The sequence below is a fragment of the Mustela nivalis genome (assembly GCF_964662115.1).
Source record: "Mustela nivalis genome assembly, chromosome: 16".
Taxonomy (NCBI): Eukaryota; Metazoa; Chordata; class Mammalia; order Carnivora; family Mustelidae; genus Mustela; species Mustela nivalis.
This window is the reverse complement of record NC_139035.1, coordinates 40,791,750-40,811,485: the sequence shown is the minus strand read 5'-3', so window position 1 is coordinate 40,811,485 and position 19,736 is coordinate 40,791,750. Positions and strand designations below refer to the sequence as shown.

At 35.2% G+C, this 19,736-nt stretch overlaps 1 protein-coding gene and 1 long non-coding RNA gene across 6 annotated transcripts in view; one reads left to right on the top strand and one right to left on the bottom strand.

The window, feature by feature from the left end:
- The window catches only part of LOC309849423, a 57,532-nt gene extending 44,975 nt beyond the window's left edge, over window positions 1–12,557 (top strand). The window contains exons 5-7 of one of the 2 annotated variants that reach the window (XR_014303695.1): window positions 2,337–2,488; window positions 4,081–4,221; window positions 12,268–12,557. This is a non-coding gene — a long non-coding RNA (uncharacterized lncRNA). The remainder of the gene's footprint in view (window positions 1–2,336; window positions 2,489–4,080; window positions 4,222–12,267) is intronic. The other variant, XR_014303694.1, reaches the window with a different exon arrangement.
- Window positions 1–19,736, bottom strand: part of CAMSAP2 (calmodulin regulated spectrin associated protein family member 2) — a gene marked incomplete at its 5' end in the record, with an annotated part of 119,505 nt that overhangs the window by 15,129 nt on the left and 84,640 nt on the right. For 2 of the 4 annotated variants that reach the window (XM_082701955.1, XM_082701956.1), the window contains 5 exons: window positions 2,364–2,457; window positions 4,094–4,187; window positions 12,733–12,872; window positions 13,172–13,313; window positions 16,054–16,086. In XM_082701955.1, coding sequence (XP_082558081.1) covers window positions 2,364–2,457; window positions 4,094–4,187; window positions 12,733–12,872; window positions 13,172–13,313; window positions 16,054–16,086 — 503 coding nt within the window. The remainder of the gene's footprint in view (window positions 1–2,363; window positions 2,458–4,093; window positions 4,188–12,732; window positions 12,873–13,171; window positions 13,314–16,053; window positions 16,087–19,736) is intronic. The other 2 variants (XM_082701957.1, XM_082701958.1) reach the window with 1 other exon arrangement.

The following is a 19,736-nucleotide window of genomic DNA, read 5'->3' as shown; positions in this document are numbered from 1 at the left end:
ACCCCATTCAAATTAATGCAAGGGATTGGGTAGTCTGTTTCTCAAATTATCATGACATTTGGTCTGAACTTAATTTTTCTCCAACTTTCAAGTCTGTTGCAGCCTAACTTACAGTCAAGGGCAGAAGTTACACATCCCCACCCCCAATCAGTTGAGCATAAACTGGGGAACAGGAGTATGTAGTGACTTCTGTAGTCCCCCTACAGATCACATTATCTTTTGGCTACTGTAAACTGAGAACATGAACAAGTCAACCAAAAGATTCAAATGAAACAATAATCTTCTGTTTTTACTATTTAATAAAAGCTTAACCAGTGAGCTTTTCTAAAGGCAACAATACCTGAAGAACTTGCATAACCTTGTTGTCTCCAAAGCAAATGCTTATCTGCTTCCATGTGCCTTTCCCCCCTAAACTGCTCATATTTTCAGAAGACTGTCAGGGAGTAATCACCTGCCCCCATCATGTCTGTTTATGTTAACCCTCCCTCTAAAATCACTGCCTCTGTTCTACTCTCCCATTATAGCTCGGAGAGGAGGCTAATCCTGAATCACAAGTTAATAATAAAGATATATTCACTTTTCTCCAGATAATGGCTAAAGTGTTTTAAAGTCCTATTAATTGCCACACTTTTACATTTGCATAGAAAATTTTGATCTGGTGTAACTGCTGAGTAGGTTAGTAGTCAAGTATGTGGATTAGCTGCTACAAATGTTTCTTGCTTTGCCTGTCTTCTTCACTTGTTTTCCCCTCATAACTTCATTAGTTAGGGACACTCACATTTGTACATGTGACTGCAGTTTTCTCAGTAAGAGTGGAAGCTTTTGACTCCTTCCTGGAAAGTTCTACAGTGAGAGAACTCCAGTGGACCACATGGAGACTTACAGAAATGGGAGGATTAGTAGGATCCTAGAATGACAGCTACACAGTGTCTCTTCAAGGAAAAGAATTTAGACATCCATCTGCTAGGAAAAATGAGTAAGAGCAGCCACTGAAATATCTGAGAAACAGAAAAGAGAGGAGGCTTCCAGAGGGCCTGAAGACATTTTCCAGTGTCAGAAGTGTGAAGAGTGTCCAACTAAGGTTCCTAGAAACAATAACTGTGGGATGATCTAGCCTTGAAACAAAAAGTTTCAGAGGTTTTAAAGATTTACTAGTACAGTAGTCATAACCTAGACTACTGAATGTTTTCTAAATTTTCAAGGAAGGAAATGTCAATATGTAATCAACCCAGGAAAACACCAAAATTAATATAGAAAGAAGTTTCCCATGGGAAAAAATACTGAGAAGCTCCTAGATCAGCAATATCCCAACTTAATCTCTTTTTGTAAAATCTGAGGCATAGATACAGAATAGAAAAGTTAATGGAAGTAGTAAGAAAAGCCACAGTAATAAATCAGAGGGCAATCAGTAGGAAGTACTTTACAGACATCAGCCAGTCCAGAGGTGAGAAGCCCTACAAAGGCAGTGAGAGTACCGTAAGGGTTCTGTCAGTGTTCCAGTTTCACACCCATTAGCACCCACTTGAGAGAGAAAATTCTTCAATGTGTGAGGTGGGTGACAGCTCAGAACAAGTTCCTATTTTTATGTTAAGCCAAGAATTCATAAAGTAAGTACTTTGAGTTAGTTGCCTGTTCAACAATTTAAAAATGTATTTTTAATGGATCTGCTTGGATTTCTAAAACGCCACAAAATACAACAATTTTAAACCAAAGAAAAAAAAAACCAGATAAATTAGGGAGTCCAAAGTCAATATAAATTTTAGGTTCTAATAAATATACCTAAAATGCTACTTACAGGATCTGCTGAAAAACATTTTTAAACAAACTAATGGGTCTATCATATGTTTGGGTCAGAAGTCAGGATTAACCTGATACTAAATTTTTATTTTCAGTTCAGTTCCTGATATTAAGAACTAAAGCATCACATATAAAGATTCAGTATTACAATAAACATTCTGTTGTGATCTTTGGTTAGCTACAGTAACCAGCAAATAAAATAGCAGGTTCCCCTCAAACTTTGAGGTTTACCTCAAAGATTAAAAAAATTAAAAAAAATTAAAAACCCAGATAGAAATGTAAAATTCCCCCCATCCTATCATTTAAGCAATTCTCAATGACAAACAAGTTCTACAGCAAAAGTTTGATTTTAAGCTGATTATCTGAACCTCAGAACATATTCTCCCACTTTTGAGTATGATTCATAAAAGCCTATGTATGAAACATTGTTTCTGTGTAAATTCAATTACAGTTATGTTAAAACAAGCTGTAATACTGTAAGCTAGTTAAAAACTAGTGACATTTTATTTTGATTTTATTAACAAATGGGATGGAAACAGTGAAAATGAAGTCATTCTGGACTCTACCTTGAAGTGAAGTCAGAACTACACGAACTATCCAAGATGTTTGTTTTGGCCGCATTCAAGACTGGAATTGAAGGCATATCGTTCACAGGTTCAGCTACAATAGAAGATGCAAGCCTCAAAATGATGTATTTAGCATGTTTCCACCATTTCAAGAATTTCCATTTTTCCTTTATTATAGCATATTCAAAATTTTCTTCTTAAATTTTCAAAGGGAAAATTTAAAATTCTTCTTGAAGTTCTGGTTGAAAAAATTCACTTGATTAAGGCTAATTAGGGGGAAGGTTAAGGGGGAAGCCTAACATAAACATAGATATTTAAAGATAAATCTGAATGTCTGATTTTGCTAAAGCTTTCACGGAACTTCAGTAACATGGTAATTTTTGTTTCTTTATGAAATAATTGATATTTTGGTAATCAATTAAGAAAGAATTTCACTGGTCAGTAATTAACCTCCCCCCACCCCCCCGTAGAGTTCTTATTTTTGTAAATAACTCTGGGGAAGACTCCATTTACATTTTGCCTTTGAGACCTAATGTAATAGCTGTTGAATATTTTGAATAGTGGGTTTCACAGATAAAAATCACAGAACACAATGTAAGTGAAAATTCTATATTAATTGTAAAAAGTTGTACAAATATGGTTTGTGATAATTACTGAAGACACCTGACTTTATTACATGGCCTTAGGGAAGGATCTTAACTTCTTTGAAGGTATACTTTGATACACAATGGTTCAATAATCAGAATTTGCCCTAAGCAGTTTAGAAATGGAACAGATTAAATACTCTTTATTACATAGTTCACAGAATTTTGCCTGAGATACAGTGGGCACACTGGAAGCAAGCTCATTCTACTCACTACAGTGACATGCCTTTCCCTTGACTATATATTTTTCCCCCCTTCCTGATCTTTTTCTTTAATTTTTTGTTTTGCTTTGTTTTGTGAGGGCGAGGAGACAGAAGAGAAATAAGGGTAACGGTGAGGAACAATACAAAAATCTGGAGCCAAGGAGAGCAGCTAAGTGGCTGGGATGCACGATAACTGTGTTTTTGTTTCACAGGACAGCCATTGGCAGCAGAAGGAGGGGTCCTGTAGTTATGCTGGAAGAAAAGTTCTTTAGTGGAGCTAAACTTGTATTTATAATCCTTTTCCCCCAATAGAAATAAACCTCTCATTTCATGATGGAAGCCAAAGGAAAATTTGTTTTAGAGAAAAAACAGGAAGATTTTTTGTTCTTTATTTCTAGGGATCTTTACGGTAACCCCTTCGTTTTGTAATTTAGTTTTCTTATTATGTGCAATCAATAAATCATGCTATGTAATGATCATAAAACATACCAGGCTTAAAAATATGTATATAAACCTTTTTATGGTTTAAAGGTAAATTCAAATTGTAGACTAAAGCCATGCCATCATTTAAATGGAATCTGGGTAACAATATTAAAAACACAGCATCTAACAGGGAATAAAAGCTAGAGATGGGGGTAAGAGAGGCAAAAAGAAGAAAGCAGGCAAGGAGTTGAAGCTAAAAATTCCACAACATAAAGCTTCAAAGCTGTTCTCTCCTATATCATCTGTCTCACAGACAACTTAGTAGCTTTAAATATTAAAATACTCAGAATTTATAAGGCTAACAGCTGTTTTATAACAATAATAAGATTCCCTCAAACAGAATAACCAGGGGAGATTAGGTAAACTCTCCATTTTCTTTGTTTCCAGGAACACCTACTACCTCCTTGTGGACGAACGACACGAGGCTGCACAAACGAGGGCTTCACAACTTCGAACCACCAGAAGAGCTCGGCCATGAACACCAAATAATTACTCTACGTAAGAGAGTTAAGAAAAAGAGAAAGTCAGGTAAGACTTGACCAGAAAGTAATGACAAATACAATTTTTTTGTTTTACCTATTAAAACATAGGTTTAAATCTCATTCCTTCATCATTGGAGTGTATCTACTCTAGGCTATTAAATCTGGGATACAATATTCACGCTTATAGGTAAAATTTATAACAGCCATTCAAAACTTCTTTCCTGCTTTTCTCTATATATCCAGAATAGTAGTCCAATTTATGTGGCAGGCATAGGTACTTCTAACCAGAGAACCTGAGATTATGTATAAGGCACTCTTCATCCAAAGTCAATACAAACAACTTAAATAGCCTATGACACTCTGAAGAGTGGCTATCATTTAAAAAAAAAAAGCTCTTTCCAGATTCCTAGAAATTTCTCCAAAACTTAATCAGGTATCTACATGCTTGATGATGCTAGCCTCAACCAGGCATGAAATAACCAAAAGACTAGATCATTATGGCTAATTATTAATAATTTTGAAATGTATATACAGAAACATTATACAATATGTCAACCTAACTTTGAAAAGTTATTAGTAAGTTAACAAAGTCATTTGCCTTTTATGATTTATATTTGAAAATGTGAGTAATTTTTAAAATAGCTTAAAATTATAAGAAAAGACTGAGGGTCCTCAAAAGCACATTTCCAAGACAAGATTATATTTTAGGATGCATACATCATAAAAGTTATAAGCATGAAGAATTACCATAATTGTAGGCATCTAGCAAGTTTAAAAATTAGCACTATACAAAGTCTGTTTTATAATTACTTAAAATAATATGCCTTTAAATTCGGCATCAATAAAATTATCAAATTAGTATTTAATAAGTGAGGTCTTATTTCATATTAAATTTTAGTTTTCAAAACTATCATTGGAAAGATGGGTGTTGGGCGCCCGAGTGGCTCAGTGGTTAAGCCGCTGCCTTCGGCTCAGGTCATGATCTCAGGGTCCTGGGATCGAGTCCCGCATCGGGCTCTCTGCTCAGCAGGGAGCCTGCTTCCTCCTCTCTCTCTCTCTGCCTGCCTCTCTGCCTACTTGTGATTTCTCTCTGTCAAATAAATAAATAAAATCTTTAAAAAAAAAAAAAAAAAGGAAAGATGGGTGTTTTCCAATGCTATGCCTTCCTCCTATCTGTTTTGTTTTGTTTTGTTTTAAGATTTATCTATTTATTTTAGAGAAAGTGAGCCAGGAGTGGGGGGAGGGCAGAGGGAAAGAATCTCAAGCTGACTCCCTGCTGAATGAGAAGCCGGCCCAGGGGCTTGATTTCACAATCCTGAGATCATGAATGACCTGAGCCAAAATCAAGAGCTGAGCCATCCAGGTACCCCAGTTCTACCTGTTAATTATGAATAATCCTCAGAGCTCTATACACTCTCATTTAGAGTTCATGTACTCTCTGTTTTCTCATATTTAAGCTGGTGACTTTCAAATATTTATCTTTTACTTGATAGTTCCAGAAGGCTATTGTGTTTGTAGAAAGTGAAGGAAAGAGAAGAATCAAGGATAAGTCAGGTTTTTGTCTTCAGCAACTGGTAGTACCATTTAATGAAACAGGAAAGACTGGGGTAAATAGGTAGTGGAAGGAATGTTGAGTTAATAGCTTTGAGATAGTCATTAGACATTTAAATGGACTTGTCAGATAGGTGTTTGAATGTAGGAGTCTAGAATGTTACAGAAGACAAAGCATAATGGTGAACAGAATTTGGTAGGTCTCCTAATTTCAGCATTTGCTTTTAACTATAAATTCCCAGAATACTCAAACATTTATAGACAATACACACTATTTTAAGCAGTTGTTGTAATTTGTGACTTTTTTTTTAGAAAGGAAATGTGAATGCTTACTATCCCAAATGCTGTGTTGGATTCCATCCGTGCTAACCTTCAGAAACTTTACATTCTTAATTATATGCTTTTCTCCTATATATTCTTTCCTTCAATTGAATCCTTCCTACTTAGCTTTTTATTTATTTATTTATTTATTTATTTTTTCAAAGATTTTATTTATTTATTTGACAGACAGAGATCACAAGTAGGCAGAGAGGCAGGCAGAGAGAGAGGAAGGGAAGCAGGCCCCCTGCTGAGCAGAGAGCCCGATGTGGGACTCGATCCCAGGATCCTGAGATCATGACCTGAGCCGAAGGCAGCGGCTTAACCCACTGAGCCACCCAGGCGCCCCCCTACGTAGCTTTTTAAAATGCTCAAATCTCTCGTATGAAAAACGAAATGAAACCTTCACTCAGTAAGTTTCTTCTCACTCCCACCTTCTTTACCTCTTCTTAAACTTCTCTGAGGCAGACCTATGCTAACAATCTCCTTTCAGCCTTCTGGCTCCCTAATCCACTCCAGTCTGGCATCCAGGCGCATCATTCCTCCAAAACAGCACTGGCTCAAGTCACCAGTGCCTTATATTTGTTGCTAAATCAAACAGATTTTTCAGTCTCCATCTTACTTGACCTCCCAGCAGCATTGCTACTCCTGATGTCTCCCCTCACTGGAAACTGCCATTCACGCCCAATAGCTACCAAATGACTCCCAAATGTATTAACTGTACTTACATATGAAGTGGCCTAGAGAGCATTTTCTCTTGGATATCTCAAAGGCACCTCAAATGTCTGGAATTGAACTAGGGATCTAGTTCAAATCTGATCTTATTCCAGTTTTACCTGAATGAATGGCATCACTATCCCAGTGTGCACACCAGAAGCCTAGGAGTCACCCTGATGCCTCCTACTTTCTCCCTCTCCCTATCCAGTTCATCACCAAAGCCTGCAAATTTTGCATCCTAAATATTTCTGGAATCCACCCACTTCTCTCCATCTTCATCATAATCACTCTGATTCAAACTGTTTTCAGCTCTCATTTAGAACACAATAGCTTTTTATTTGACTATTAGGCCAAACAAACTTTTGAAAATGCAACACCCCTCCCCCCACTTCCACTGCTTTTGGGAAACTGACTATAGGCTACAGAAGGGTAGAGGGTACATGATTCAGTCTCTTTTTAATTTCTCCAGCTTCATTTAATACCACATTCTCCAGAGTTCCTCATTTTACCCATCAGATTATTAAGTCTGGAAGGACAAAGATCATGCTCATCATTATATCTTCTGGTTTTTTAAAAATTTTTTTTAAGATTTATTTATCAGAGAGAGAGGCTGAAGAGTGCATTAGCAGGGGCAGCAGCAGGCGGAGGGGAAGCAGGCTGCTCACTGAGCAGGAGTCCTGTTTGCTGGACTCAATCCCAGGACCCTGGGACCGTGACTTGAGCTGAAGGCAGACACTTAACTGACTGAGCCACCTAGGCATCCCATATATCTTCAGTTTTTAAAACAGTACATAATAAATGGCCAATACATACTTACTGAATGAACGTATAAATGAATGAATAAATACCTAACAACAAAGATCAGTTGGCAAAATACCAAACTGTTGACAGGACAGGGAATATCTCTGGTAGAAAGAGCATCATGATTTATAATTTTTCTTTATATTTATCTCCATCAGATAATTTCTAAACCCAAATTATAACATTATATTTAAAGTATTGGCCCTAGGTTCCATTCTATTAGTATAGTTAACTGAAAGCTCGTCTATATCTTTTGGAAAAACATTAACACTCAACTAAATTGTCAACTGACACATTAATATTTTAAGGACCTTAATGTTTGATATCACTAAACATGAAAGAAATGGCAATCAAAACCACAATGAGATATCACCTCACACCTGTTAGAATGGCTTGTACGTTGTTGGTGGGAATATTAACTAGTACAGCCACTGTGGAAAAGAGTATGGCAATTCTTCAAAAAATTAAAAATAGGACTACTATATAAGGGGTACTTGGGGGTTGGGGCCTCTGCCTTCAGCTCAGGTCATGATCTCAGTGTCCTGGGATCGAGCCCCATATCCGGCTCTCTGCTTAGCGGGGAGCCTGCTTCCTCCTCTCTCTCTGCCTGTCCCTCTGCCTACTTGTGATCTCTGTCTGTCAAATAAATCAATCAATCAATCTTTAAAAAAAAAATAATAAAAATAAAATAGGACTACTATATGGATCCAGCAATTCCACTTTTGAGTATTTATATGAATAACTGAAAACAGGATTGAAGAGAAATCTGCATTTCTGTGTTCACTGCAGCATTATTCCCAATAGCCAAGATATATATGGAGACAGCCCACATGTCTGTCAATAGATGAATGGATAGAGATGATGTGGTGCATATATACAGTGGAATATTATTCAGCCACGAGAAAGAAGGAAATCCTGCTATTTGCAACAACACTGATGGACCTTGAGGGCATTGTGCTAAGTAAAGTAAGTCAGACAGAGAAGACAAATTCTGTAGGATTTCACTTATACATGGAATCTAAAAAAGCTGAACTTAAAGAAACAGAGTATAGAGTGGTATTCACCAGGGACTAGGAGGCTGAGGAAATGGGAAGATTTTGGTTAAGGGGTAAAAGCTTCCACTTATAAGTGGAACTATGATCTAATGATTATAGTTAACGAGATATGTATTGTATACTTAAAAGTTGCTGAAGGCATAGATCACTACAAAAAAGAAATGGTAAATATGTGATATGATAGAGTTGTCAGCTAATCCCTGGTGGTAATCATTTTGCATACTTTAAACTTATACAGTGTTGTATGTCAATTATGTACTATAAAGCTGGGAAAAAAAATACTTCAGTAAGATACTGTTGTTGGCCACAAGATGTCAGCATAGTGAGAGTTTTTCCAAGTAACCAAATAATCATTTCTTTTTGAATTTATGATGATGAAACAGCAATAAATCTGTTACCATATTCCAGGCATGATACCAAATAAATTTCATTTAAAAGCTTTCTTTCCTTTTGGTTAAAACAGGCATGCAACTACATATTAACATTCTTAAACAATTAATGCAGAAGAATATAGATATACATAACATGGAAAACAGATAATCAAGTCAAAAGATGGGTAGAAGACATGAACAGACATTTCTCCAAAGAAGACCTTACAAATGGCTAACAGACACATGAAAAAATGTTCACCATCACTAGCCATCAGGGAAATTCAAATCAAAACCACACTGAGATACTACCTTATACCAGTTAGAATGGCAAAAATTAACAAGGCAAGATACAAATGTTGGAGAGGATGTGGAGAAAGGGGAACCCTCTTATACTATTGGTGGGAATACAAGTTGATGCAGCCACTTTGGAAACAGTGTGGAGATTCCTCAAAAAATTAAAAATAGAGCTACTCTATGACCTGGCAATTACACTAGTGGGTATTTACCCCAACGATACAGTTGTAGTGAAAAGAAGGGCGATATGCACCCCAATGTTCATAGCAGCAATGTCCACAATCGCCAAACTGTGGAAAGAGCTGAGATGACCTCCAACAGACAAATGGATAAAGATGATGAGGTCCATATACACAGTGGAGTATTACTCAGCCATCAGAAAGGATGAACACCCAACTTTTTTATCAACATGGATGGGACTGGAGGAGATTATGCTGAGTAAATAAGTCAAGCACAGAAAGTCAATTATCATATGGTTTCACTTACTTGTGGGGCATAAGGAATAACATGAAAGATATTAGGAGAGGGAAAGGAAAGGTGAAGTGGGAGATCGGAGGGGGAGACAAACCATGAGAGACTATGGACTCCAAGAAACAAACTGAGGGTTTAGAGGGGAAAGGTGAGCCTAGTATTGGGTATTTAGGAGGGCATGTATTGCATGGAGCACTGGGTGTTACACATAAACAATGAATCTTGGAACGCTGCCTCAAAACTAATGATGTACTGTATGGTGACTAATAAAAATAAAATATGCTTTAACTACTCTCCCCCAAATCCTAGTATCTCAATCAGAAGAAACCACTATTAAGTTTTGTGTTCATCCTTCTAATCAACCTTCTCCTATGCATAGATCTGCATACAAATAGAAAAAACCTTTTTTTTTTTTTTAAGATCTTATTTATTTATTTGACAGAGAGAGAGAGAGAGATCTCAAGTAGGCAGGGAGGCAGGCAGAGAGAGGAGGAAGCAGGCTCTCCGCAGAGCAGAGAGCCCGAGGCAGGGCTCGATCCTAGGACCTTGGGATCATGACCTGAACCAAAGGCAGAGGCTTTAACCCACTGAGCCACCGAGATGCCCCAGAAAAAACCTTTCTAATATATAAATTACATCATGCTATAATGTTGCTACCCACTTTATTCACTTAATAACATCTTGGGAGAGATTTCTGGATCAACTCAACTTTAAACAGTAAAAGTTTAAACTTTAAACAGCTCAACTATATTAAACATTTTGTGCCCCTCATAAGATGAATCATTTCCAACTATTAGTCTTAAAATATTCAATGAAAGTCAAACTCACGATTCTAATAATTTAGTATATAATACAGAAAGTGACCAAAGCCTTTTCTGTAGACAGTTAATCCCCTTTACTTCACCAATCCTTTTACCCACCTCCCCTCTGGCAACGTACTAGTTTGTTTTCTGCATTTAAGAGTCTTTTTTTTTTTTTTTAATTTGTCTTTTTGTTCATTCATCTGTTTTGTTTCTTAAATTCCACACTTGAATAGAGTTATATGGTATTTGTTTTTCTCTGACTGATTTCACTTAGCACTATACCTTCTAGGTCTATCCATGTTGTTACAAATGTCAAGATCTCATTCTTTTTTTATGGCTGAGTAGTATTTGTGTGTGTATATACACAACAACATTTTTATCCATTCATCTGTGGATGGACACTTGGGTTGCTTCCATATCTTGGCTATTGTAAATAATGCTGCAATAAACATAGGGGTGCATATATCTTTTCGAACTGTTGTTTTATTTTCTTTGGGTAAAAACCCAGTAGTAGAATTACTAAATTCTATTTTTAATTTTTTGAGGACCCTCTACACTATTTTCCATAGTGCCTGTACCAGTTTGCACTTCTACCAGTAGTGCACGACGCTTCCTTTTTCTCCACAGCCTCACCAACCCTTCTTTTCTTTTTGATTCTAGCTATTTTGACAGATGTATCTGTCAGTTAAATATGCCTGATTTAAGAAAATGTCTTTATATCTAGATCATGCCCAGACTAAGTCAATTTAAACATCAGGGCTATATATTATTTAATGGAATTCCAAGGTAAGCAACTTAAATTATTCAATCTTATGTCTCAATGTAATTAATGAAATGAGTTCTTTGAGACTACAGAAATAGTATTTAATTTTCTTAACAGATGAGTGCCAGAAAAGGCATTAACAAGATATATATGGAAAGAGTTATTTCCTATCTTCCATTTTGATAAAAATGGCAAGGTAGATTCTTCAAAATAAATCAGTGTTTTTCTTCTGATGTATCAGACAGTGGGGAGTGGGCCCACTCGGGGTCAATAAGAATAGTGGGTTATTTTAGAAAGGCCTTTACCTTTGGATCAGTCTTCTACCTGTGGTGATCCATGGGTGAAGGAAAGAGAGATCAGAGAGTAAGAATAACAAGAACCATGAGGTACTAGTATCATGGTAGGAAGGGTCCATTAGCAGTTTCAATTAAAGTTGACATTGAAACTATGAGGAGAACGATACAAAGTTGTTCCTCTCAGCCAGACTTAAAAAAAAAATCTATTATAAGATTATCTATCCTTGAGACTCTAGAGCGGAACTGGTCAACTTTAGGCAGGTCTGTAAGATATGAAGGAACTTCATAGCTATGAGCTGCTGGGAATACCGAGGTATCAGGTCACATCACAAAATTTTTAACAAGCAACTGCCTTTTAACTTGCAGCTCAGAAGAAGTTACACGTGACATGTCTCTCTTCACTGCTACAAAGTAAGTTCCCTCAGAACAGGGAGGATCTTGGTTTTGTTCACTTAGCTATCCCAAGCACCCCAAACACAACTAGTGCTCAATAACTGTTTCCTGTCAGAATGCAGTAAGCGGTGGCCTACAGCTAACAGACAGTGTGTGATATTCTGAAGCAAGGGGACAAATTCATAAAACTGAATTCCTTTTTAAAAAGGTTCATTTCCAGACTATTTTAATATTTTCCTTTCCCTCTTTCTTTCTCTAGGTTTTATCTCAATTCTTGGGACCTTAAGGATTCCTTCTTCCCATAGTCCACAGTCCTGCTGAATGCTAAAAGTGACCGGAACTTCCTTCATGCTCCCAGGATACCATAATAGCATCTGTCTAAGATTCATGTAGTGACTAATCCTCTATTTTACTAACTTTAGGACAACAGGTCAGTTTTGTACCACAACTTTTCAGTTTAGCTCTGTATTATAAAAGAAACCCATAGCTAACAGTGTATTAAAACCTTTTAAAATAAGGAGAAAAATAAAACTTTTTTCAAAAGCTTAATTGACTGATATTATAGTTAATTTGTAAACTTACAGTGACTATGCCATTTATAGATCTAGTTACATATATATTTTTCAATATAGTTACATATACATTATATGATCTAGGTACATATATATTTTTTCAAAAGCTGAAAGCAAAACAAAACAAAAACACCAAGAATTATTTAATTTACCTTTATGGATGAAGCAGCATACAGCATATCTTCCAGGGTGAAATGGCAACACTGGTTCAAATATTCTTGGCAAAATTCTTGAATCAGCTGCAGATTATACAGGCTATCAGCCAAAGACATGGTTTCTTTCAAACAAATATCTTCAAATAAGAAAAGAGCAAGGTGATGACTGTGGGTTAATTTGATAACATACATTTCATATCATTTTATAATTAGTGGCTTAGTACAAACACATATTTATGTGGAATCTGTTTTACATACACTTACAAATAAAGGGGCCTCTACACAGAAAGACTTAGGACTGTTTTATTCAAACTACCTTCCTCGGGATTATATGTAAACTTTTTTTTTTTAAGCCTTCATTACTTATTAAATACTGTTTTCTCAATATTTGTCACCATCTATCTACAGCCCACAAATACTTCGCTGGGACACTTACCCTCTATTCTCACGACACCAGGACAGTAAAAGTGAATAAGAGCAGCTAACGCACAGCCGTCCGTACCATCTTTCAACAAATTTTCTACCAATGGAATGCAAGGCAGTTGCTTGAGCAATGTTTGCTCCTTTCTGTAACGAGCCTATAATATAAAAAAAAGAGAGAGATAAAATAAATAAATACTAAACATAAGGAAAAAACTGTCACTGTAGAGTCTAATGCACCAGTAATATACATCAAGAGAAATGAGAACTATTCAAGCAACATCCTTCTTTTCTAAATACTACTAGACATTACTTTACCAAAGTCAAATACAGAGAAACAGCTTTATAGTTTCAAAGTACTTAGTACAACATTATATTGCCAATTTACATGAAATGAACTTTAGGCTAAATATTTAAATATAAAAGCATCATAAAATGGGTTCTGAACATTTTACATCCAAAGCATCATTCTGTTCTTTTGTAGATAATAAAATTCATTTATTTTAATGTTGGCCTTAACTTAGACCACAAGTTCTTATACGCAAAGAGCAAGAGTACTATTGGAGCATAAAGAATTACAAGAATTCTCAAAATTGGGAAGCAGGTATAAGAATACAATACTATTCTTACAGAAAATCTGACAAGAAACATCACTTTGAGTAACTAGAATATCACCAGAATATTCTGGTTTGGCATTAAGATAATATAAATAAAATGTAATACCTTTGAAACAAAAAAACAACCCAATGAGGGTTAGGGCTAGGGTTAACAGAGCAAATAAAAGGATTTCTGCTCCCCCTCAGAAAAACAGAAGAAATCTTTGTTTTTTAAAGATTGCTTGGTGTGACTGGATACAAATTTGTAAGACAGTTCTCTAGAAATGAGACATGCTCTTAAATCAGACTACCTAGGTTCAAATCCTGGTTCTGACACTTACTAGCTCTGTAATCTTGGACAAATTACTTAAACTCTCACTTCTCAGTTTCCCCATCTGTAAAATGGGGATAATAATAGTACCTACTTGATAGAACCACTGAAGGATGAAGTAAGGAGATGCCCATAAAATGCTAATAAGCACACTGCTGGGAACACAGCAAGGGATAGCTAAAGGCTGGTCTGTTACTAGCTGTCAGCTCTCCTAAAGCCAAGAAAATAATGCTAAAGACTTAATGAAAATGCATATTGAAGTATTTTATTAGAAAAACTTACGATTAAATTGGTTACTGATATTTCAAGGTTTTTAATCAAACTAATTTTTCTTCTAACTCCATCTGGTTTATATATATTTTAATAACTATAATTATGAAATAAAATACTTCTGTGAGAATAAAAACAAAAATAATTTACTGAAAGAGAACATTTACTATCTGGTGGTGAAGTTAAATTTCCTTTAAATGCTATCCCTCAGAAAAGTACATGCATTAATGAAGAAATAAGTATTTATTCCTATTTCTCTCTGGCTACCCAAGAACAAGACGCATGGAACATTTTTTCCTCTTGAAGACATCAGAGAGCTTGTTCTTCTTCATTAGTGCACACTAGACATCTCTATTTAATGGTATGTTCCAAACTCAAAAGTACCTACATTCAGAAAAAAATTATGTATATGCACTATATAAATTCCTTGATTACTGATTTTAGTATCTTTAGAAACCTGTTAATAGAGTTAGAGTTAATAGAGTTTAGAAACTGCTAATAGAGTTTAAAATTCAACCATGAAAAAAGAGCGGAGAAGTAGTAAAGGGGAGGGTGAGAAAAAGAAGAAATCAACCACTAGCATCTTCTAGCCTTAAGTTACCCTTCTCATATTTGGTAAGCCACAGTTCTAGATCCTTACATTCCTTTCCCTGGCCAGCTAGAAACAAAACAGTCTCCGTCTTAGAAATCCTCTAAATTGGCTGGGTGGGCTCATTGCCAAACTTCCCAGCTCCCTAGGAGCAGCCTGTTTTCACCCTATAATCTGAACTGGACTGAGCTGAGCGCCCAGGGTCATGGAATAAAGAACCGAATTGTGATTTGTCCTGCTGCTCTCTGCCAAGCAGCACTTCTATTCAAGGCACACACTCACACAGACTAATGAGGCTTTAGCAATAAATGTAGATGATTTAGAACAGACTATCAGGGATTTCTGAGCGCATACTAAAAACTTTTCCTGAAGATTATATCCTAAAAGATATACCAGGTAAATAAACTTCTGAAGTCATGTACAACTCTTATTTGCAGTTCATAAAAGTTGTCATCTTTTATATTTTATACTTGATCTTCTATGGTTTTATAAACCTGCTGTATGGAAACATTCCTTATTCCTTCTTTAAACTGAGAAATCTGGTATTTAAAAGGGGCATCATATTTTCTATCTTCCAAAATGACAGTGTATTTCTAAGTTATATACTTATTTCTGAGGGTATAAAATACTTAAGTGGTCTAACCACCCAGATTTAATTTTTAAGGAACAGACCTTCAGGTCAAATCAGAACTGAATATAGTTTAGGTCTAATACTGGTATGGCCACTAAGAAAATGTCACTTTTTTAATCACACAAAAAGTATACCCTTAAAAAAGGGTATAGATAATTTACATATGTAATTCAGATCTACTTTTCCTAAAGTTATTAGAACTAGTAAGAATCTCTATCCATACATGTTTTTAACCTAGTTACTAAACAGTCTGTAAATATCAATAGGACTAATGAAAGAATGCTTATGCTTTAAACTATTTTTAAAGCTTCTAATCCAAACTTTGGCTAGATTTTTTTAATCTTTTTACTTTATATTATGATCAAATCTCAATGCAGCAACTAACAGAATTATATGAAATGACTATACCAGGGAGACACAAACAATACCATTCTACAATTATAATTCTGGAGAGCAAACTGAAGTAGCTGGGCAAACTTACTGGAACCAGTTTCCAAAACCATTTGGAAGGAGACTTCAGAGGAAGCAGCAGGGGGAAAAAAGGGAAAGCAAAAGGTAAAGGGAAAATTCATCAGAATGATTTTCAATTAAAAAGTGACAATAAAGCTTCTCATAGTGGAGTTCCAAGTTTATAGTTCTCATAATACTTTTTAATGTTAATTAAGGTTAAAAAATATATAGGTTCCTAATGATAAAGACTTCCACCTTCTCCTCCCCTCATCTCCTCTCCCAACACAACAATTCATTTTTCAGATACTCAGGATAGTCTGTATATTTTGGCAGCAAAGAATTTTATTTCCAGTTCTAGAATCACACATCATATTAAAAAGTAAATCTATATCACAAAAGGGAAGTAGAAAGATCAGGGCTGGATATGCAGTCACTATAATGCTTAGACTTTAGTAAACCAAGTCTGATATGGCTGTGTTTCTTTCCAAAGAGAAAAGAAGAAAGACTCTATCAATAAGTGTACGAATAAAGCAAATAGCATTGTAGACCTGAACAAAATAATTTCTTTCCACTATATGAAGAATTTCTTTTAATTAATAGGGTAATTGACAATTCTTACTAAAATTTTTACAGTCTCTAAAGCAAGTAGCTACTTACATAAAGAGAATATAAGTGTTATTAATTTTACTATCTAGAGGTATACCAAAGTATATAATTTTACCTCTTTAAAATAATGAATAAATTCATAATTTCAGTCAATTCATAATTTCAGTCAATCAAATAATAATTTGATTATCTTTGTACTTTTGAGCACAATTTCTAAGGGCTTGAATAAACACTTATTGAATGAACCAAACTAAATGGGGTCTGAGTTAAAATTCATATTCAACTTTTAGGTAGAAAGTTTATTCTGCAGGGGTGCCTGGCTGGCTCAGTAGTTAGAGCATGTAACTCCTGATCTTGGGGTTTTGAGTTCAAGCTCCACATTGGGTGTAGGAATTACTTAAAAATAAAATCTTTAAAGACAAGTTTTTCCTATATAAAATTAACTGTAAAAATAAGATTATTTGGAAAATAACAAATAATTTCAAGAACTTTAAGAATCAGAAAAAAGTCACCTCAAGAATCAGAAAAATACCAACTTTCCATAGAGATAACATGTCCAATAAGTTTTCCTTATTGCATCAGGAAAAAATAACCTTAATAATTTTGTTGCATGTATTTTAGTCTCTCATTTAACCAGAAGTTTTGGGCAGTTGCAGTTATGATAACCATAAAAAGTACAAAAGAACAGGAGCAAAGGAAGCCACTGAGAATGTGTCAGGATCCCGATGAAAAACCAAAATTTTCAAAAACAGGGGTTTTCTTGGTTTTGAGACTAGAAAATTCCATTATACACAAACTGATACCAAGAAATTTATTGTGAACTATTAAAACAGGAGATATGCAAAGCAGTCTCTGATGGTTCTATATATCTCTCTATATATATTTTGTAAAATATTCAATAGGACTTTTTACTAATTCAGATGCCCTGGCCTTCCTCCCACCTCTCCACTGACCTAACTTAGTGATAGCAATCCTACTAAGGAGAAAGGAAAACCATCTGGATTGCCTAGCTGAAGGAAATGGGACTAAAAAAAAGTAGACATACTAAAAGAACAAATACATATCTGTGCTATTCATGCTTATAAACGCATGCTTTCATAAGCTCAAATATACACAAAACCTCCTTGTTGAAGAAGGATAACTATATTTCTGAAGTGAACAGCAATTGCCCCCTCCTTTTAATTTTCAGAGAATAACTAGGCAAACTGTAACCTCAAATCCTGTTTTAAGATAAAATTATGAGACTGAAATGTTTTTAAAAGGCCACAGACAACTGGTGAAAATTTTTTATTAAGTTTTTACTGATGACAAAGACCAAACTGGGCAGTTCTGATTTTCTGGAATAATTCTATTTTCCAGCAATCCTTTCTACTGTCTTCATCACACATTTGGCTCACCCTTAATTTTGGTTAGTTGTTTTAGGTCTTGCCATTAACACTCCCCAAACAGTTCTATGTCTTCCCCTGGGTATCCACAATCACTCTGGGATTTGGGCTAATTCATGAACTACTTCTGGGTGCTCTCGAGACACTTTGGGAGGATGCTGGTTTGACCTGGCTATTACTGGAAACCTCATGAAGCTGGAATTTATTAAGGAATTAATCATAGTGTGACCTGTCACCTCATAAGCCATTAGACTTAAGAATCTCTTTACTGCTGTCGGTCCAAAAGTTGTGCTGAATTGCCGACAGGAATGTAAAATGGTACAAACTCCTTTGGAGAAGATTTTGGCACTAGCTACCAAAATGATACAGGTATTTACCCTTCAATCTAGCAATCCAATTTCTATGGAATTTATCCTGAAATTTCAATACAAAAGGATATTATTCTTCGTAGCGTTATTTGTGATTGCAAGATACTGAAAATTACTTAAATGCCCAAAGGAAAGTAGTTAAAAAAACTATGGTACATACACAAAACAGAGTACTATGCTGCTTCAAAAATATGAGGAAGATATCTAGGGACTATATGCAGTAATTTTCAGGATATACTGTCACTGAAAAACATAAATTGTGAAAGATTAAATATGTTTTGTTAGAGGAGAAAAAACCAAACATATATATATATATACACATATGTATATGAATGTGTGTGTGTGTGCGTGTGTGTATGCTTACTTCTATAAAAACAAAAACAAGAAGGATAGACCAATTTGTTACCTATAAGGGTTGGCGGGGAGTGAGGGACAGGAAAGAGGCAGAAGAGGTAAGGGGAGGGGCTGATAGTTCTTTTGAGTATAACTTTTGCATAGTTTTGACTTTGGGAATTATATTAATGTTTTACATATTCAAAAAATGAAATTAAATCAACAAGGATGGAGCAAAAAGTCCACAAACACTAAATGAAAACAGAAACCAACAAAACCAAATACATTTCAAAGGAATAACAGAACTACAATGAAGTGGTGGTGGTGGGGGGAACCCAAGTAATTTCAGAACACAGCATTTTGACCATACATCATCAATATAAAGAAAAAGGAATCACATTGTATCTATATGAGATGATGGTTAACTAAACTTATTATGGTAATCATTTCATAGTATGTAGAAGTCAAATAATTATGCTGTATACCTTAAACTTATACAGTGTTGTATGTCAATTGTATCTCAATAAAACTGGAAAACATATGAAAGCATTAAAAGGATAAAATAAACCCAAAAAACTCAAAAAGAAAAAGGAATTGCAAACAAATCTTAAGCTCTTTAGTGGGTTTCTTTTTCATATTGGTTTACACGGAGCAACTCTGAAGCTATTTTATTTGTATTCTAAGATTAGGCAAGTAAGTACAGTTAACACCATTAAACAATACAGGCTTGAACTGCACAGGTCATTTACACATAGGTTTTTTGTCTTCTTTTGTTTTGTTTGATAAAAATAGTACAGTCTTGGAAACATATTTTCTCTTCCTTATGATTTTAATGCCATTTTCTTTAGCTTTACTGTAAGAATACAGTATAAAATACATATAACACACAAAATGTGTGTTAATTAACCATTTATGTTATTTGTGAGGCTTCCAATCTACAATAAGTTATTAGTAGTTAAGTTTCTGGGAAGTCAAAAGTTATAACTAGATTTCCAACTGCATAGCACCCTTAATCCCAGGTC